The sequence below is a fragment of the Chrysemys picta genome, chromosome 5, assembly GCF_011386835.1.
Source record: "Chrysemys picta bellii isolate R12L10 chromosome 5, ASM1138683v2, whole genome shotgun sequence".
Lineage (NCBI taxonomy): Eukaryota > Metazoa > Chordata > Testudines > Emydidae > Chrysemys > Chrysemys picta.
The window spans coordinates 145,137,390-145,156,860 of NC_088795.1; the positions used below are offsets into that span (position 1 = coordinate 145,137,390).

At 46.9% G+C, this 19,471-nt stretch overlaps 1 protein-coding gene across 1 annotated transcript in view; it reads left to right on the forward strand.

Annotated features, from left to right (window-relative positions):
* Positions 1-19,471, forward strand: part of LOC135984063 (dedicator of cytokinesis protein 2-like) — a 202,590-nt gene that overhangs the window by 57,545 nt on the left and 125,574 nt on the right. Inside the window, exons 17-18 of the mRNA XM_065598501.1 lie at positions 6,551-6,654; positions 14,817-15,006. Of these exons, the coding sequence (XP_065454573.1) occupies positions 6,551-6,654; positions 14,817-15,006 (294 nt within the window). The remainder of the gene's footprint in view (positions 1-6,550; positions 6,655-14,816; positions 15,007-19,471) is intronic.

The window sequence follows — 19,471 nt, forward strand, 5'->3', positions numbered from 1 at the left end:
CTAAGAAGAGTATGGACTGGCCTCATGCTACTGCCAGTATGTGCGATGGTGCAGGTCCCTCAAATCGCTGCCTGGTACTGCCTAGAGATGTGCAGGCACCCATACTGTTGACTCTGGTTCCAGCCCTGGGATGTCTGAGTCTGGTACTGACGACAATGATGCCAGCATCGGCTCTCTCCATGCCAGTGGCCTACTGGGTGGCAGCAGATCTACTCTGTCTATTGGTTCTGGACTCCTCGGCACCGACATTGTCTTGGTGGAAGATCCTGTCTTTGATGCCAGCACTGTCCGCTGCGTCAGCACTGCTGCTGACTTCAGTACTGGCACCGCTCCTGGCACGGGATGCAACGGTGATGTATTTGGCTCTGATTGTGCCAGTACCTCTTTCCTGATGGGTAGCAAATGAGTTGGTGTGGCGGGGCAACGACTCACCGGCGCAGCGCCTCCTGCTGGTCGTCTCGGGAATTAGCTCTTTCCAGCCCGGAGCGCCCTCAGCAGGCATTGATGTCCAAGTACAATTTTATTAATTGGACAGCTATGTCTAAATTTGTAGAACACTTACTTGAAGTCTCCAGGGAGGAATTTCGAGTGCTGATAGCTGAGTGCTGTTTGGGGCCAAGACATCCTTCCACTCAGCTTTGGACACGGCAGATACATCGGCCAGAGTTATAGCCTCAGTAGTAACCATGAAAAGGGTGTCTTGGCTGCAAAATTCGGGCATTGCTTCCAATGTGCTGCAGACTCTTGAGGACCTGCCCTTCGGTGGCTTTTTCAGATAAGACTGCTGAAACCTTGCACTTGTTTAAAGACTCGAGAGCTCTCTGGGAGTATATACTCCAGAGGTGCGCAGACACCATTTTGACAGTCAGCAGCAGCATCAACAGTACTGCCCACAATGGTCCTTTGGGCAGACCTTCCCTTCCCTGAGGCAGCGAGACTACCTGAGAAAGGCAGAGGCCTTTGGGTTCTGGGTTCAGCCAGTCGACTTGTCCTCCCCTGGCATTTACCCAGGAGCTGGAAATGGGCGACAGAGGATGGCTCACTTGATGGTTACATGCTCTGTTCATTCCCTCTCAAGCACCTGCCATTGGCCAGTGTCGGAAGACAGGATACTGGGCTAGATGGACCTTGGTCTGACCCAGTCTGGCTGTTCTTATGTTATTATCAAGTGCTCGTTTTGACTTATACATCCACGGCAGCAATGCAGTTGTGACTTCTATATCCCCGTTCCCCCCTCCCCCCTTCAGCTTGTTTTCACGCTATCTGGGGCTCAATTACCACCTACAGCTGGGTCCTGAGCACTGTCAGATTGGGTTATGCCATCCTGTTCCTTTCTGTCCCTCCTCCTCACGCATTACCCTGTCTCTCTTCAGGGACCCGTCTCACAAGACACTGCTCCTCGAGCAGGTTCAGTCTCTACTAGCATTAGGAGCTGTGGAGGAGGTCCCTCAGTAGCATCAGGCTGTGGCTGCAGGTTTGTATAATTTTTGGTGGTGCCCAGAATGGGTCCAAGTCTCGCCCCCACCACACCTGCCTAAGGCTCTGGGAGGGAGTTTGGGTGCAGGGGGCAGGCTTTGGGCTGGGGCAGAGGGTTGGGTGCAGGAGAGGGTGAGGGGTGTGGTGCTTATGTTGGGTGGATCCTGAAAGCAACCCGTACACCCCTCTTGCAGCGGCTCCTAGGCGGGGGGGCCGGGAGGTCTCAGCGCGCCGCTGCCCACAGGCACCGCTCCCGTTGGCCGCGGTTCCCGGCCAATGGGAGCTGCGGAGTCAGCACTCGAGGCGGGGGCAGCATATGGAGACACTCCCCCTGGGGCCATAGGGCCGTTCCGGCTGCTTCCAGGAGTGGCACGGAGCCGCGTTAGCCTCGCTGCGCTGTCGGTGGTAGCTGGGAGCCCCCAGACCCTTTTAAATTGGCCAGGGGTGGCAGGCGGGGCCGGGGAAGAGACCCAACCCCAAACATTGGTGGAGCCAGGCTCCCAGGACCTGAATGTTCCTGGAGCACGGACACCACGGGCCCATATAACTCGCCGCCCCTGGCACCAGGGCCAAGGGTTTTATTTCTGTATTTTCTGGTTCCCAAATCCAAAGGATGCATGCCACACCTTTCAAGGTTGTATCAGAGGTCTAGCTATTCATTCTTATGGACAATACCACTGTGATGTATTATGTGAACAGACAAAGAGGAGCACACTCAAGAGTGCTGTGTCAGGAAGCAATTAGGCTTTGGCAGTTTTGCATCGGAGAGAATGTTACTCTGGGAGTCGATCATTTACCTGGGGCCCAGAATCAACTTGTGGATCTCCTCAGTAAGAATTTGTCCCTCAGTCACAAGTGGTCTCTGAAGTCTAGTGTCCTGTGGTCCATCTTTGCAATGTGGGGCATTCCTATGATCAGTCTGTTTTGCTCTCAAGGGGGCCTCACCAACGCCTTTCATGTAGCTAGGGAATCAGCACGCCTGTATGGTTTCATTCTGATTCCAATTATCCCACAGGTAATCTTCAAACTCAAATTAGACCATGTCATGGTCATCCTCATTGCTCCAGCATGGCCGAGGCGATGCTGCTTCTCTGACCTTCTGGGGTTTTCAATTCAGCCTTCCATATCTTTTTCTTCATCCTTACCTCCATACTCACAATCATAGTCAGCATCCAGCACTTAGCTCTCTACATGTCACCGCATGGCTGCTCCATGGTTAAATGAGGAGGAGGAACAATGTTTGGAGGCTGTTGGACAGGTTTTATTCAATAGTAGGAAACACTCCACCAGACTAGCCTGTTTGGCTAAATGGAAACATTTTTTGGTGTGGTGATTGGCTCATGGGGTTCAACTGATGTTAACTGGGATTCAGGACATCATGGAATACTTGTCGCATCTACAGGTCTTGCATTCAGTTAATTGAAGGTCCACCTGGCTGTAATGTCAGTGTTCATCCACTCATCTATAGGAGATCAGTATTTTCAAACACCATGGTGGCAAGGTTCTTGAAAGGAGTCCTTCCTCTCCACCCACCAGTGAGAGAACCAGTTCCTTTGTGGGATCTCAGTAGTGTCTTGGGGTGCATGGATCAGCATTCACATCACACTCCCCATCAGTACCTGTCCCAAGCTGGGGAAGCTAACGATCCAACCAGTGGACCAAATTTGGTGATGAATCCTGGTCAGATGCCATCTGAGGCACATTGCACATATGCTCAGAAGACTATTGCGTTAGTGGCTCTGATGGGACCTCCACGAGCTGAAGGGAACAGTCTCTTTGCAAATGATCTCCAGGTGGATAACTTACTGCATCAAGACTGCATACAAAATAGTGTGAGCTACACCCCCTCAAAGGGCGCAAGCTCACTCTGAGGGCACAGGCTGTGTTGATGGTATTTTTAAGTGACATTTAAGTATTGGACATTTGCAGGATCACCACTTGGTTGTCCGTGCATACGCTTACCAACGGTTATGCCATTACTGTGGCATCCAGAGCAGTTGTGAACTTTGATAGAGCAGTCCTTGTTTAAGTGGACTCTGGGCCCTACCTCTTGCGGGTACTGCATGTGAGTCACCTAAGTGGAATACATGGCTGCATCTACTCAAAGGAATAAATGGTTACTTATGGTAACTGTGATTCCTCAAGATGTGATGCAGACGTGTATTCCACAACCCATTTTCCAACCCTTCTGCATCAGAGTCTGAACTCTTGATGTTCAGTGTGAAGGAACTGATGGGGGTTGAGGTGGCACCGTCTCATATAGCCAAGGGAGGGGCTATGGCCATAATCATAGAATATTAGGGTTGGAAGGGACCTCAGGAGGTATCTAGTCCAACCCCCCTGCTCAAAGCAGGACCAATTCCCAACTAAATCATCCTAGCCAGGGCTTTGTCAAGCCTGACCTTAAAAACCTCTGGGAAGGCGATTCTACCACCTCCCTAGGTAACCCATTCCAGTGCTTCACCACCCTTCTAGTGAAAAAGTTTTTTTCCTAATATCCAACCTAAACCTCCCCCACTGCAACTTGAGACCATTACTCCTTGTTCTGTCATCTGGTACCACTGAGAACAGTCTAGATCCATCCTCTTTGGAACCCCCTTTCAGGTAGTTGAAAGCAGCTATCAAATCCCCCCTCATTCTTCTCTTCTGGAGACTAAACAATCCCAGTTCCCTCAGCCTCTCCTCATAAGTCATGTGCTCCAGCCCCCTAATCATTTTTGTTGCCCTCCGCTGGACTCTTTCCAATTTTTCCACATCCTTTTTGTAGTGTGGGGCCCAAAACTGGACACAGTACTCCAGATGAGGCCTCACCAATGTCGAATAGAGGGGAACGATCACGTCCCTTGATCTGCTGGCAATGCCCCTACTTATACAGCCCAGAATGCCGTTAGCCTTCTTGGCAACAAGGGCACACTGTCGACTCGTATCCAGCTTCTCGTCCACTGTAACCCCTAGGTCCTTTTCTGCAGAACTGCTGCCTAGCCATTCGGTCCCTAGTCTGTAACAGTGCATGGGATTCTTCCGTCCTAAGTGCAGCGCCGCCTCCCTGTGGATATTCCTAGGCAAAATTATCTGGTATGTGAAGAGGCCCGGCCCTAGGGAAAATGGAACCCTGGGTGAACTTGTATTTTGGTGCCCTTTCTTTGAGTTTAAGCGTATTTAGTGATCCACATGCAATTAATATCTAGAATTAGTAAACTGTATAGTACAGGTATGTGTGCTCCACCCCCACCCTCCCCCGCCTTTAACTTCACAGTAAAAAAGCTGTGATTTTTGGGGTAATCTTAGTACTGTGTGTATACATATGCAATTATTTATTACTAGTTCTCCTTTTTGGTTTAAATTATATAAAAGGCTTTTAAATGCTATCTCTGTTTATCTTATAAAGTTGTGGTTGTCTACTATTTTAAAAATGAGATGCAGTAAAAGAATGGCATCTTGGTAAAATGTATTTAACTATTTCATTAGTGTATAAAAAGTATAACTATAGGAGTATTAATAACATTCTAATGATGAAAATGTGAATAGCAGTAGACTAATTCTGTGCCATATGTTAAATAATTAATGGCCATACCACTATCACCGTAAACTAGCAAGCAAGTAAAGATTCTTCCACATGCAAGTACAAATTTTCTATTTTGGTATTGGTTTAATGTGGTGATATTTTTTCTTTCTGATTTTTCTTTCTGAAAGGTTTGAAAAAAATCAAACCAATTATCTAGCCATCCTAGACAGGGAATGAGGTGGGTGACCTGTGGGAAAATAATAGCATGGGGCCATGCAATTAAAGATGGCATCATCATGCTGCTCACACCCAAAGAGGACAAATTAACCTTGCATACTCAAAAACTAGCAGCAAGTTAAGGGCCTCACTTTTTATTTATTTTTAAACAATTTTGTATTTCAAGCCAATCCCTGATTCTGGAGGCATAAAGCTCCCTGTATGTTGAGGGACGCACGCCAACAAACACCCTCTGTGTATGTGAGCTAGTTCCTCCTTCTCATGATTGTGGGGGGTGTCCTTCCAATCACCCCCTCTGTGTTTTGGGGGGTGGGAGTAGTCAGGGAGTCCCTCTCAGGCCCTTCTGTGTGGGGTGGTGTCTGTGTAGGCAGAATGGGGAAATCCCCATGGGGTAGCCCCCTATCACCGCTCGAGTGGGGCACTTCTAGTGCTCAGGGTCCCTGCCCTGAAGGGGATAAGGCCCCTCCCTCTGTCTCTGAGAGGCCTCTGCATTAATCCCTTCTGCCAGCTCTCCCCTCAGAGTTGCCAACCTGCAACGTGCTTGTGACTGGTGCCAGGTGGGTCAAGCCAGCCCCTGCCCCACTCCTAAGTCACACCCTTACAGTGGTCACTGCCCGGTCCTCCCTGATTCCCACCAAGAGTCCCTCCCTCCCACCCACAAGGGGACCAAGCTCTGCCCTCTCTATTATGATTGGCCAGAGGCCCACTCTTCTTCACCTCCTGAGTAGCCAGGTGGACATTCAAGCCCCCACCCACAAGGCCCTGTTCTCTTATCTATCCCCCTTAAAGAGCCTTTCTGAATTGGCCACGTCACTCTGACACCGCCCCATTCAGCTGGCTTCTTCCTCGGATTGGCTCTGGCTTCCCAAGGCCAGGCCCTAACCCACCCCCTCCAATTTACTCTTTTTACAGATTGGTCATGGCCCAGTTCGCGGAGCTCCCATTGGCTTCTTGCACAGTCACTCAGACTGAACTCACCATCCAACACCCTACCCCTGGGGAAAGCGTTGAGGGTCCACAACTGCAGACCCCTGCATTTTGTCTGTGTGTGCTGGCCCCACGCTGGCCTTCCTTCCAGTCCGTACCTCTGCACCTGTGTTCTGTCCAGAACCCAGCCCAGAGCCCCCCTCCTGGCCTGAGCCCCACGATACCCCCCCGAGCATAGTGCCCTGGGCAGTTGCCCAGGTCACCCACCCCTAAGGCCGGCCTTGCATGCGCACACCTAACTGGAACACACGTCTGCATCACATTGGAAGAAACACAGCTACAGTAAGTAATCATTTGTTCTCCCTGAATAGACGTTCCCTGACTTTGTGGTTTTGTGTCTCCTAGCTAAGGACAAAAGTGAGAAAATTTTCTCCATGGCCTTTGTGAAGCTGATGAGACCTGATGGTACAACCCTGCATGACGGTGAACATGACCTCATTCTATATAAGGTATTGGTGGGCCCAGGCAAATCTGTCTGTCTGTTCAGAATAAAGGAGACCACAAAGAAGATGCATCTTCTCCCTCCAGACTATTTATTTATGCAGGGCATGGGAGCTTAGGGAGTCTACTCTTTATGGGTGCAAGCTTTTTAGACTGCCCCCCCAACACAGCCCTTCCAGATGCTTCCCAGGACTTCCCATTGTCCCTTCTACCCTCTGATCCTCTAGGGCTCTGTTTCCCCCAGCTGTTGTCCATTTTCTTCGCTTTCTCCAGCCTCCATTCTGCTCTTTTGCAGTGGCCCTGTACATGCCTATTGCAGTCTTTCTGTTACGATGCAGAGCAGTCATGTCTATAAGTTGTAGCTTCGTTTTCTGGCACATTTTTGGGTTGTCTTCAATAGAAATGAATGGTTTCGATTAAGAAATTAGTTAATTTGGCTGCATAATTCAGCACTTCTATGCCACAGCAGTTGAGGATTCTTATTAGAGCATGGATAGAAATTTCATGCTCTAATAAGAATATAACATTAGGGATCTATTATAGACCATCTGACCAGGACAGTGATAGTGATGATGAAATGCTATCAAAATTAAGAACCCAATAATAGTGGGGGATTTCAATTATCCCCATATTGACTGGGAACATTTCACTTCAGGACGAAATGCAGAGATAAAATTTCTCGATACTTTAAATGACTGCTTCATGGAGCAGCTGGTACGGGAACCCACAAGGGGAGAGGCAACTCTAGATTTTGTCCTGAGTCGAGCGCAGGAGCTGGTCCAAGAGGTAACTATAGCAGGACCGCTTGGAAATAGTGACCATAATACAATAGCGTTCAACATCCCTGTGGTGGGAAGAACATCTCAACAGCCCAACACTGTGGCATTTAATTTCAAAAGGGGGAACTATGCAAAAATGAGGGGGTTAGTTAAACAGAAGTTAAAAAGTACAGTGACTAAAGTGAAATCCCTGCAAGCTGCATGGACGTTTTTTAAAGACACCATAATAGAGGCCCAACTTCAATGTATACCCCAAATTAAGAAACACAGTAAAAGAACTAAAAAAGAGCCACTGTGGCTTAACAACCATGTAAAAGAAGCAGTGAGAGATAAAAAGACTTCCTTTAAAAAGTGGAAGTCAAATCCTAGTGAGGCAAATAGAAAGGAGCATAAACACTGCCAAATTAAGTGCAAGAATGTAATAAGAAAAGCCAAAGAGGAGTGTGAAGAACGGCTAGCCAAAAACTCCAAAAATAATAACAATGTTTTTTAAGTACATCAGAAGCAGGAAGCCTGCTAAACAACCAGTGGGGCCCCTTGATGATCGAGATACAAAAGGAGCGCTTAAAGACGATAAAGTCATTGCGGAGAAACTAAATGGATTCTTTGCTTCAGTCTTCATGGCTGAGGATGTTAGGGAGATTCCCAAACCTGAGCTGGCTTTTGTAGGTAACAAATCTGAGGAACTGTCACGGATTGAAGTGTCACGAGAGGAGGTTTTGGAATTAATTGATAAACTTAACATTAACAAGTCACTGGGACCAGATGGCATTCACCCAAGAGTTCTGAAAGAACTCAAATGTGAAGTTGTGGAACTATTAACTAAGGTTTGTAACCTGTCCTTTAAAGCGGCGTCTGTACCCAATGATGGGAAGTTAGCTAATGTAACGCCAATATTTAAAAAGGGCTCTAGAGGTGATCCCGGCAATTACAGACCGGTAAGTCTAACGTCGGTACCGGGCAAATTAGTCGAAACAATAGTTAAGAATAAAATTGTCAGACATATAGAAAAACATAAACTATTGAGCAATAGTCAACATGGTTTCTGTAAGGGGAAATCATGTCTTACTAATCTATTAGAGTTCTTTGAAGGGGTCAACAAACATGTGGACAAGGGGGAATCCAGTGGACATAGTGTACTTAGATTTCCAGAAAGCCTTTGACAAGGTCCCTCACCAAAGGCTCTTAAGTAAAGTAAGTTATCATGGGATAAAAGGGAAGGTCCTTTCATGGATTGAGAACTGGTTAAAAGACCGGGAACAAAGGGTAGGAATTAATGGTAAATTTTCAGAATGGAGAGGGGTAACTAGTGGTGTTCCCCGAGGGTCAGTCCTCGGACCAATCCTATTCAACTTATTTATAAATGATCTGGAGAGAGGGGTAAACAGTGAGGTGGGAAAGTTTGTAGATGATACTAAACTGCTCAAGATAGTTAAGACCAAAGCAGACTGTGATGAACTTCAAAAAGATCTCACAAAACTAAGTGATTGGGCAACAAAATGGCAAATGAAATTTAATGTGGATAAATGTAAAGTAATGCACATTGGAAAAAATAGCCCCCATCATATTGTATGTATAGTTGGGGTTAATTTAGCTACAACAAGTCAGGAAAAAGATCTTGGAGTCATCGTGGATAGTTCTCTGAAGATGTCCGTGCAGTGTGCAGAGGCGGTCAAAAAAGCAAACAGGATGTTAGGGATCATTAAAAAGGAGATAGAGAATAAGACTGAGAATATATTATTGCCCTTATATAAATTGATGGTATGCCCACATCTCGAATACTGCATACAGATGTGGTCTCCTCATCTAAAAAAAGATATACTGGCACTAGAAAAGGTTCAGAAAAGGGCAACTAAAATGATTAGGGGTTTGGAACAGGTCCCATAGGAGGAGAGATTAAAGAGGCTAGAACTCTTCAGCTTGGAAAGAGGAGACTAAGGGGGGATATGATAGAGGTATATAAAATCATGAGTGATGTGGAGAAAGTGGATAAGGAAAAGTTATTTACTTATTCCCATAATACAAGAACTAGGGGTCACCAAATGAAATTAATAGGCGGCAGGTTTAAAACAAATACAAGGAAGTTCTTCTTCACGCAGCGCACAGTCAACTTGTGGAACTCCTTACCTGAGGAGGTTGTGAAGGCTAGGACTATAACAGGGTTTTAAAAGAGAACTGGATAAATTCATGGTGGTTAAGTCCATTAATGGCTATTAGCCAGGATGGGTAAGGAATGGTGTCCCTATCCTCTGTTTGTCAGAGGATGGAGATGGATGGCAGGAGAGAGATCACTTGATCATTGCCTGTTGGTCCACTCCCTCTGGGGCACCTGGTTGGCCACTGTCGATAGACAGGATACTGGACTAGATGGACCTTTGGTGTGACCTGGTACGGCCGTTCTTATGTTCTAGGATATGATGTGAAATCAGGAGCCATGACCCATACTTCAGTGCTGAGTTAACACAGGGTTCTGGGAGTGTGCACAATAATTCAATTTTGCCCTGCTGCAGGAATTGAGGGCCACCTAATTAAGGTCTGTATAAATGATCCTATGAATAACATACCTTTCCTCTATAGAAAAGTACAAAATGATCAGACTCACTGAAAAACACACTATGCTGGGGAAGAGTCAACATGGCTTTTGTAAAGGGAAATCATGCCGCACCAATCTATTAGAATTATTTGAGGGGGGGTCAACAAGCATGTGGATAAAGGTGATCCAGTGGATATAGTGTACTTGGACTTTCAGAAAGACTTTGACAAGGTCCCTCAACAAAGGCTGTTAAGCAAAGTAAGCTGCCATGGGATAAGAGAGAAGGTCCTCTCATGGATCAGTAACTGGTTAAAAAATAGGAAACAAAGCATAGGAATAAATGGCCGGTTTTACAATGGAAAGAGGTAAATATTGGGGGTCCTCCAAGGATCTGAATTGGGACCTGTGCCGTTCAACTTGTTCTTATATGATCTGGAAAAGGGAGTGAAAGCGAGGTGGCAAAGATTAAAGATGATACAAAATTACTCAAGATAGTTAAGTCCAAAGCTGATTGTGAAGAGTTACAAAGGGACTCAAAAATTGGGTGAGTGGATAACAAAATGGCAGATGATATTCACTGTTGATAAGTGCAACGTAATGCACACTGGAACAAGTAGTCCCAACTATGCATACAAAATAATGGGGGTCTAAATTAGCTGTTACCCCTCAAGAAAGAGAGCTTTGGAGTCATCGTGAATAGTTTTCTGAAAATATCCAGTCAATATGCAGCAGCAGTCAAAAAAAGTAACAATGCTAAGAACCATTAGGAAAGTGATAGATAATAAGACAGAAACTATCATCATGGCAGTATAAAATTCCATGGCATACCCACATCTTGAATGCTGAATGCAGTTATGGTCGCGCTCTCTCTCAAAAAAAGATATATTAGAATTGGAAAAGGTACAAAGAAGGACAACAAAAATGAGGAGGAGTATGGAACAGATTCCATATGAGTAGAGATTAAAAAGACTGGAACTTTTCATCTTAGAAGAGAGATGACTAAGGGGGGATATGATAGAGGTCTATAAAATCAGGTTTGGCTTGGAGAACATTAATAAGAAAGTGTTATTTACCTCCCTCAACGGGGGGAGGGATAGCCTGCTAAACCCAGGGTTGTGAGTTCAATCCTTGAGGGGGCCACTTAGGGATCTGGGGCAAAATCAGTACTTGGTCCTGCTAGTGAAGGCAGGGGGCTGGACTTGATGACCTTTCAAGGTCCCTTCCAGTTCTAGGAGATAAAAAATAACACAAGAACAAGGGGTCACCCAATGACATTAATAGACAGCAGGTTTAAAACTGTGGAGGAAAACAAAGTCCTCACTCTGGGTTTAAAGCAACAAGCCAGAGGCAGCTTTATTACGAGCAGGGTCGGCTCCAGGCACCAGCCTACCAAGCATATGCTTGGGGCAGCACCTGGAGGGGGCGGCGCTCACCCAGGGAGAGCGGAGCCACAGCGGGCTCAGCGCCCCCCCCCCCCCCGGCCGGGCTCGCCACCCTCCCCCCGGCGCTCCAGCCGGTCGGGGAGAGCGGGGGCTGCAGCCGGGCTCGCCGCCCTCCCACCAGCGCTCTGTCCGGCTGGGGAGAGCGGGGCTGTGGCTGGGCTCAGCGCGCTCCCCACCGGGGGGGCAGCGGGAGGCTTTTTTGCTTGGGGTGGCAAAAAAGCCAGAGCCAGCCCTGGTTACGAGCAATTGCAATATGCACAGGAGAGTACACACGAACAGGGATTCCCCCTCCTGAGGCAGGTCTTCGTTAGATAAACAATTAGGGCAAGCTTTTATACCTTTTGTTATATACAGTAATGATCAACAACTGCATTTTGTTTCTACGTATTCCTTCCTGATAGCTTGCTTTTCTCAGCAATTTTCTGCTACTGTCGGTGTTCCGTTCTTCTCTAACACAAGGTCCAAAGAACCTCTCTGTTTTTCCCACTCGCCCAGGCCCTGCATTAAGAGTTAGCCTGACTCTGGCTCTTGGTCTGTGCTTTTCCTAGCTTCCACAAACAAACATAAGGAAGTACTTCTTTATGCAAAGCAGAGTCAACCTCCAGACCATTGTCAAAATTTTAACTGAAATTAAAAAAAAATAGATAAATTCATGGAGGATAAGTCCATCAGTGGCTATTCGCCAAGATGGTCAGGGATGCAACTGCATGATCCGGGTGTCCCTAAACGTCTGACTGATAGAAGCTGGGACAGGATGACAGGGGATGGACCACTCAATCATTGTCCTGCTATGTTTCTTCCCTCTGGGGCACCTGGCACTGGCCACTGTTGGAAGACAGGATCCTGGGCTAGATGGACCTTGGTCAGACCTAATATGGCCATTATTAAGTTCTCTGTCTTGGCTTCCCTCCTTTCACTGTGCTGGTATCAATCAGAGATGGGAAACCCTATTGGATGCCATTTAGCCTATGCGCTAGAGATCAGCTCAGGATCATTCCCTAGAATATATTTTCTAGTGCTTCATCCAGTCTAGTTATAAATGTTCCCAACGATGGACCTATCACCCTTTCCGTGGGCCTCTTCATAGGAGCTGGGGCTCTACAACCTGCTCCCTTCCCAGGACTGCCCACCACTGAGTGGCACTTCCTCCTTTTAAGCCCCTCCTCCATTCTTGGCATGACTCGCAGGTGCAGTGGTGTGGGGCAACTCCAGCCCAAGTAGCTCCTTATCCCTTTCTATGTTGGTGTGGGGGTTATGCACCCTGTCACGGTGCCCTTAATCTCTGTGCATAACGCAGCCCCTCTTATCCAGGATCACTTTTTGTTCTTTTCTGATATACTTTTTGGTATTTTTCTGGAAATGCAGTGAGCCCATAACTGGACCTCACTGTGCCCTGTTTCTTGCACAGCAGGGCCTTGGTCCCTGATTGTGGCTCCTAGATACTACTGCAATACAAATAATAAATAAATACTAGGGGAAAATCCTTCTGAAGGTCATGCACCAGTGCGCGCGCACACACCTATTGGAATGCACATGAGCAATCACTAGAAGAAGTAGTAATTCTTCTGTTCTACTCTGCTCTGATTAGGCCTCAACTGGAGTATTGTGTCCAGTTCTGGGCACCACATTTCAGGAAAGATGTGGACAAATTGGAGAGAGACCAGAGAAGAGCTACAAAAATGGTTAAAGGTCTAGAAAACATGAGCTATGAGGGAAGATTGACAAAATTGGAGTTGTTTAGTTTGGAAAAAAGAAGACTGAGAGGGGATACAATAACAGTTTTCAAGTATGTAAAAGGCTGTTACAAGGAGGAGGAAGAAAAATTGTTTTTCTTAACCTCAGAGGATAGGACAAGAAGCAATCTGCTTAAATTGCAGCAAGGGAGGTTTAGGTTGGACATTAGGAAAAAACTTCCTAACTGTCAGGGTGGTTAAGCACTGGAATAAATTACCTAGGGAGATAAAAATCTCCAATGATGGAGAGTCCACAAAGAGCAGCTTAGATAAACCTCTGTCAGGAATGGTCTAGATAATTAGTCCTGCCAAGAGTGCAGGGGCCTGGACTAGATGGCCTCTCGAGATCCCTTCCAGTTCTATGATTCTAGGATTATGAACTACAAACTACTGAGGTAAACTACACTACAAAGCTAGGGAAAGGCGAGGAGAACTTGCAAGCAAGTCACTCGCAGTTCCAACAATCCTCACCGGCAGTAAGAAGGAAGTGAAAGTGGGGTTGGGCCGGCAGGGTCATATATTGAGCGCCATGAAGGCGCCACTCCAGGGGGCTCCATAGCCAACCCGACAGGACCTACTGAGGGGAAAAAACTTCCCGACAAATGTGCACGCAGCATGCGCGCACCTGATTGGAATTGACGTGAACAAGCACTCGAAGAAGAACTGGGTTGGTTTGGTATGATTTGTTCTTGTCAAATCCATGTTGGTGGCTACTTATAACCCTGTTATCCTCTAGGACAGTGCTTACTTATACCCAGTTCTTCTTCGAGTGCTTGTTCACATCAATTCCAATCAGGTGAATAAAGGTAAATCTCACCCTCAGAGATGTTCCAATAAACTTCTTTCACAGACTAGACTCCTTCCTAGTCTGGGTCCAATCCTTTCCCCTGGTATAGTCTTTGTTAGTTCCAGCAGACATCTTAGGTGGAAAGCCGGGGTGTTCTCATGACTGGCAGCCCCCTTTATTCTGTTCCACCCCCTTTTATAGTTTTGGCCCAATGCTGGAACCCTTTGTCTCTCTGGATCCCCACCCCACCTTCTAAATGGAAAAGCACCAGGTTTAAGATGGATTCCAGTATCCTGTGACATGGTCACATGTCCTGTGAGACTTCATTCTTCCAGGGCTGGCCCGCACGTACCCAGGGAGGCTTGAAGCCATTTACAACCAATTGTCCTAGTCAGTGGAAGCCATCAAGCTTCAAACCACCATTAATGGCCCACACTTTGCATAATTACAATAGGATTTCAGAGTTATATTTCATATTCCTAGTTTCAGATACATGAACGATACACTCATACAAATAGGATGAACACACTCAGTAGATTATAAGCTTTGTAATAATACCTTACAAGAGACCTTTAGCATAAAGAATATTCCAGATCCATCATATTTACACTCATAAGCATATTTCCATAAAACATATGGAGTGCAACGCTACAGTTACTTTGAGATCTAGCAGTTAGCCAGTTTGTAATCGTTTAAATCCATATTCTTCACTGACTTAGTGTAGTGCTAATTATTGTACCAGAATATCATTTGGGACTAAGTCAATACCTTACCAAGTCTAAGTATATTTTGTCAATACAGTTACTGCTATCAACCAAACTTATCAAAAAATGCTGAGTCATACAGGTTGAATCTTTTATGTCCTGCCCATTCTGATGACACGCTTTGGATTTTAGGGTGACATCAGGAAATTGGAGGATGCCAGCTCTTACCTGAATCTACCTTTTACGAGAAGTCTGTCAGAAACCAAGACCCTTTCTGGTTCGTCATTCCGAGTGAGTGGTGGCACGGCTGGTATGGGCATATGTTCCCGGGACAGCTTCCAAATCTCCACCCTCGTGTGCTCCACCAAACTAACCCAGAATGGTATGTAGGAGTTTTCCCCTGCTTTCAGCAGATGTGCATACCATGAAGTTCAGTGTGACACTTCTGCAGTGTGCACATCACAACATGCCAGTGTGCACACTGCCATACTTAAATAAGCTGTATTCACTTCCTACACATCTGTATGTGTGTGTCCACCTTGCACACAGCTGCACAGCCCATCATACCTTTGGCAAACATGTATGTTTAGGTTAAAAGCATTAATTAAATGTCTAAAGTGTAACCTTGCTAAAGTGAGGGAATTCTGAGGAATTGGCTCCCAGCAGCACTAAATCAGCCTGTTCCTGGGGACACATCACAGGAGAGCTTCTTATACACACCTCAGGACATTGGCACGTGATATCTGGCAGATGATGATATAATTAAATGCAAAAAATCCTCAGCTGTAACATTAATGATACAAAAACAACTAGGAGTCCTTGTGGCACCTTAGAGATTAACAAATTTATTTGGGCATAAGCTTTTGTGGGCTAAAACCCACTTCATCAGATGCATGCAGTGAAAAATACAGTAAGCAGTATAAATATTACAGCACATGAAAAGATGGGAGTTGCCTTACCGGGGCGGGGAGGGGTATGTGTGTCAGTGCTAACGAGGGCAATTCAATTAAGGTGGAAGCAGCCTATTCTCAACAGTTGACAAGAAGGGGTGATTATCAAGAGAGGGAAAATTACTTTTGTAGTGCTAACAAGGCCAATGCAATCAAGGTGGACGTCGCCACCTTACAGTAACAGAAGCACCAAAAAGCGAGAAAACGTGAAAGGTAAACTCTGGTTGTACTCTGAAAAAACATCTTTTCACTTGATCTGGAGTCAACTCACTGAGAGACACCGCCATACAGCCGTACGCTATTTATACGGCCACTTTTCAAACTGACCGCTCTACAAACTGTGCCTGAATCTGAGATGCAAGCAGGGCTATTTCTTGCTGATGCATTGTCAGCAATGAAAACGGTGCAATTAACAATTCTGTGAATGCTGCATGAGCCAGAACAGACTCCAGCTGTGTCTCCTAGAACTGAGCTGGGTTCATGGGAACAGACTCCAGCCCTCTCCACCAGAGGTGAACTGTCTTTCCAGGGTCATAAATGTAAAGAAGTAGTAAAACCATTTTAGTGGGTCAAATCAGCAGACAGGATACACATGGGAAGCAGAGCTGTTGAACGTGAAGATGCCATTTTTTGTGTAGTCACTTGTGACAAGGTCGAAAGGTGCTCCACACGCTCTAGTGCATAAGTGGTTAACTCAGACCCCTGCCTGTCATATGGGTGATGGGTAGAGGAGAAGTGGCTGTGGTAGTGCCCACCTTCAGGGAAGGCCATGTCCTTTCCCATCTCAGTTGGTTAAAAGGCTGGAGGGGTCTAGAGCATTTGGGAGAACTCTTCTGAATGGCTTGTGTTTGTTTGGAATCATTTCTTTATGAAGCTATAAAAGAAAACTCATAGAATGGGGTTGTAACTGCTGCTGGTGAGAACATTATTAATCTTCCCTGGCTGAGGGTTCTACCCCACAGGCTTACATCGCTTTTCAGAATTAACCACACAACTTTAACTCCGCCCCCTTCAAGATATCCTTTATGATACAACTGTTACAGTGTATAAACACACATTTATCAGCATCCATGGGCAGTCTCTTGCCTGTGAGGAAAATGCTTGGGAAACTGCAAGGGGTCAAGCCGGAGTCAGTAGTGAGAAGCTAGAGCCACAGGTCAATCCAGAGGTCAGGAAGTGGAGTAAGCAGGGTAGCAGGGAAAGAAGGGTTCAAGGCAAGGGCAGGACAGAGGCAAGGCTGGGTGCAAGGCAGGAACAAGGTAACACAAGTGCAAGCACAATGTTGGGCATGAGCATTGAGAAGCCAGTTAGCTGCAGCTACTGCTGTTGGCTTAAGAGCCGGCCTGCTAGCCCCTCCAGCCAATCAGGTGATATGGCCGGTCATATCGGCATATCGGCAGCCTGCTACAGACCAGCTGTACTGATGAGGCTGCCTGGAGACTAGCTCTGCTGCAGGCCTTTACAGTACCCCCCTCCCCATCGAGGGTGCCGTCTAGAGGCCTTGGAGCCTGGTTTCTTGGGGTACATGTGGTGAAAGACTTGCAGGAGATCTCAGGCATGGATGTGTTCTGCAGGTTGTCAGGAATGTTTGTCTGAGCCGTACCTGTCCCAGTCAATTAGATACCCAGCAAGGGTCTAGAACAGGGGTGGGCAAACTATGGCCCGTGGGCCACATCTGGCCTGCCAGCCAATTTAATCCAGCCCTCGAGCTCCCACTGGGGAGCAGGGTCGGGGGCCACTCCGCGTGCATATGCCGCGGCTCCATGCAGCTCCTGGAAGCAGCGGCATGTCCCCCCTCCTGCTCCTACGCATAGAGGCAGCCATGGGCTTCGTGCGCTGCCCCCCGCCCCAAGTGCCGCCCTCGCAGCTCCCATTGGCTGGGAACTGTGGCCAATGGGAGCTGCAGGGCAGCACTTGAGAACGGGGCAGCACACAGAGGGATAGCTCAGTGGTCTGAGTATTGGCCTGCTAAACCCAGGGTTGTGAGTTCAATCCTTGAGGGGACCACTTAGGAATCTGGGGCAAAATCAGTACTTGATCCTAGTGAAGGCAGGGGGCTGGACTCAGTGACCTTTCAGGGTCCCTTCCAGTTCTAGGAGATAGATAGGTACACCTCCACGTAGGAGCCAGAGGGGGGAACATGCTGCTGCTTCCAGGAGCTGCTTGAGGTAAGCGCAGCCTAGAACCCCCTCCCACACTCTGAACCCTTCGGTCCCAGCCTGGAGCATCCTCCTACACCTCAAACCCCTCATCCTGCACCCCCAGCTGGGGCCCTCACTCCCCCTGCATCCCAACCCTCTGCCCCAACCTGGAGGTCCCTCCTGCACACTGAACTCCTCATTTCTGACCCACCCCAGAGCCTGCACCCCCAGCCAGAGCCTTCACCCCTTCCTGAACCCCAACCCCAATTTCGTGAGCATTTATGGCCTCCCATACAATTTCCATACCCAGATGTGGCTGTTGGTCCAAAAAAGTTTGCCCACCCCTGATCTAGAATATATCGAACCACTTATTTTTCTTGGCCCCAAACAGTTATAGGTGGAGGAGGAGGACGACTAGTATGCAGTGGGAAAGGATTCTTGAATAATAAATTTTAGAAGGGAGATGTGTAAATCTTGAGAGAATCTTGTAGCTGTAACTTGAACATAACAGGGTTAATCTGTTTCATGATCTGGAAAGACCTTGTGTACTGATAATCCAGCTTTGCAGAGAGGCAAGTTGATCACAGATTCCAGGCGGATAACCACCCCTTATCCCCTACCCTAAAACCAGGTATTGGCTGGCGGAACTGGCTGGCATACCATTCATAAGTTGTCTTGGCCATTTTTAACTGCCGCTGGAGTTGTGGGCAATGATTTTGGTAATGGCAAGCATTGACAATTTGGCGAGGATCTCTGGGTGAGCATGATGGTGGAAAGTATAATTAGCAAAGAAAAGGGTCTTACTTGCTGGAGGCATTTGTAGCATTGATGTAAGCAAACCTGGCGTGAGGTGAGGAATCAGGGACAGCCAATTATCTCAATGATAAGTTTAGAAAGTAACGTAGGTACTGTTCAAGAACTTCATTGACCCACTCTGCCTGATTATTGGTGCTTGTATACAAGGCCATTGTGGTTAGGGTGTCAATACTCAGATGGCCTAGAAATTCTTGCCAGAAGTAGGAAATAAACTGGACTCCTTGGTCAGATACCATGCCTGTAGGCAAGCCATGGAGACAAAAGATGTTGTTCACAAATAGGCGAACTGTCTCCTGAGCAGAAGGAAGCACCTGGCATGGAACAAAATATGCCAGCTTGGTTAAGTGGTCAACCACCACTAGAATTGTACTGTGGCCTTGGGAAGGTGGTAATTCTATGATAAAGTCCATGCGAAGGATGGCCCAAATCCAGGGCGGAGTGGATGGGGCTGGATGAGACCCAGCAGTCTTGAATGGGGCAGTCTTAGTCCGGGTGCAAAGATCATAGGAATCTACACGGGACGCAACAGAGGTGCATATGGCTGGCCACCAAAACTTCCTGGAAACCAGGTCTTGAATCTTGGAATGGCCAAAGTGGCCTGCTAGGGGAGTATGCTGGCAGAATTGTAGGACTCAAAGCCGAGTGATCCCATGTCTCTTAGGGTATACGATCCCATTCTGGAATGTGAAGACTGCAGAGGTCTGGTCATGGTCTAAGACTTGATGGGTTCATTAAGTAACTGAGCGGATGGTGCATAACAGGTTGAAGGCTACTGTTGACTGATATACGCTGACTAGCATACATATATATTATATATTGTGGGTAGTATTATTAACATATTCCAAGCATTTAAGTATACATATTATTAAGCATTAATATAGCAGTTATATAGCCCAAATTGGCCTGTTATAATCCTGTTCACTTATGTTAAGTATCCCAT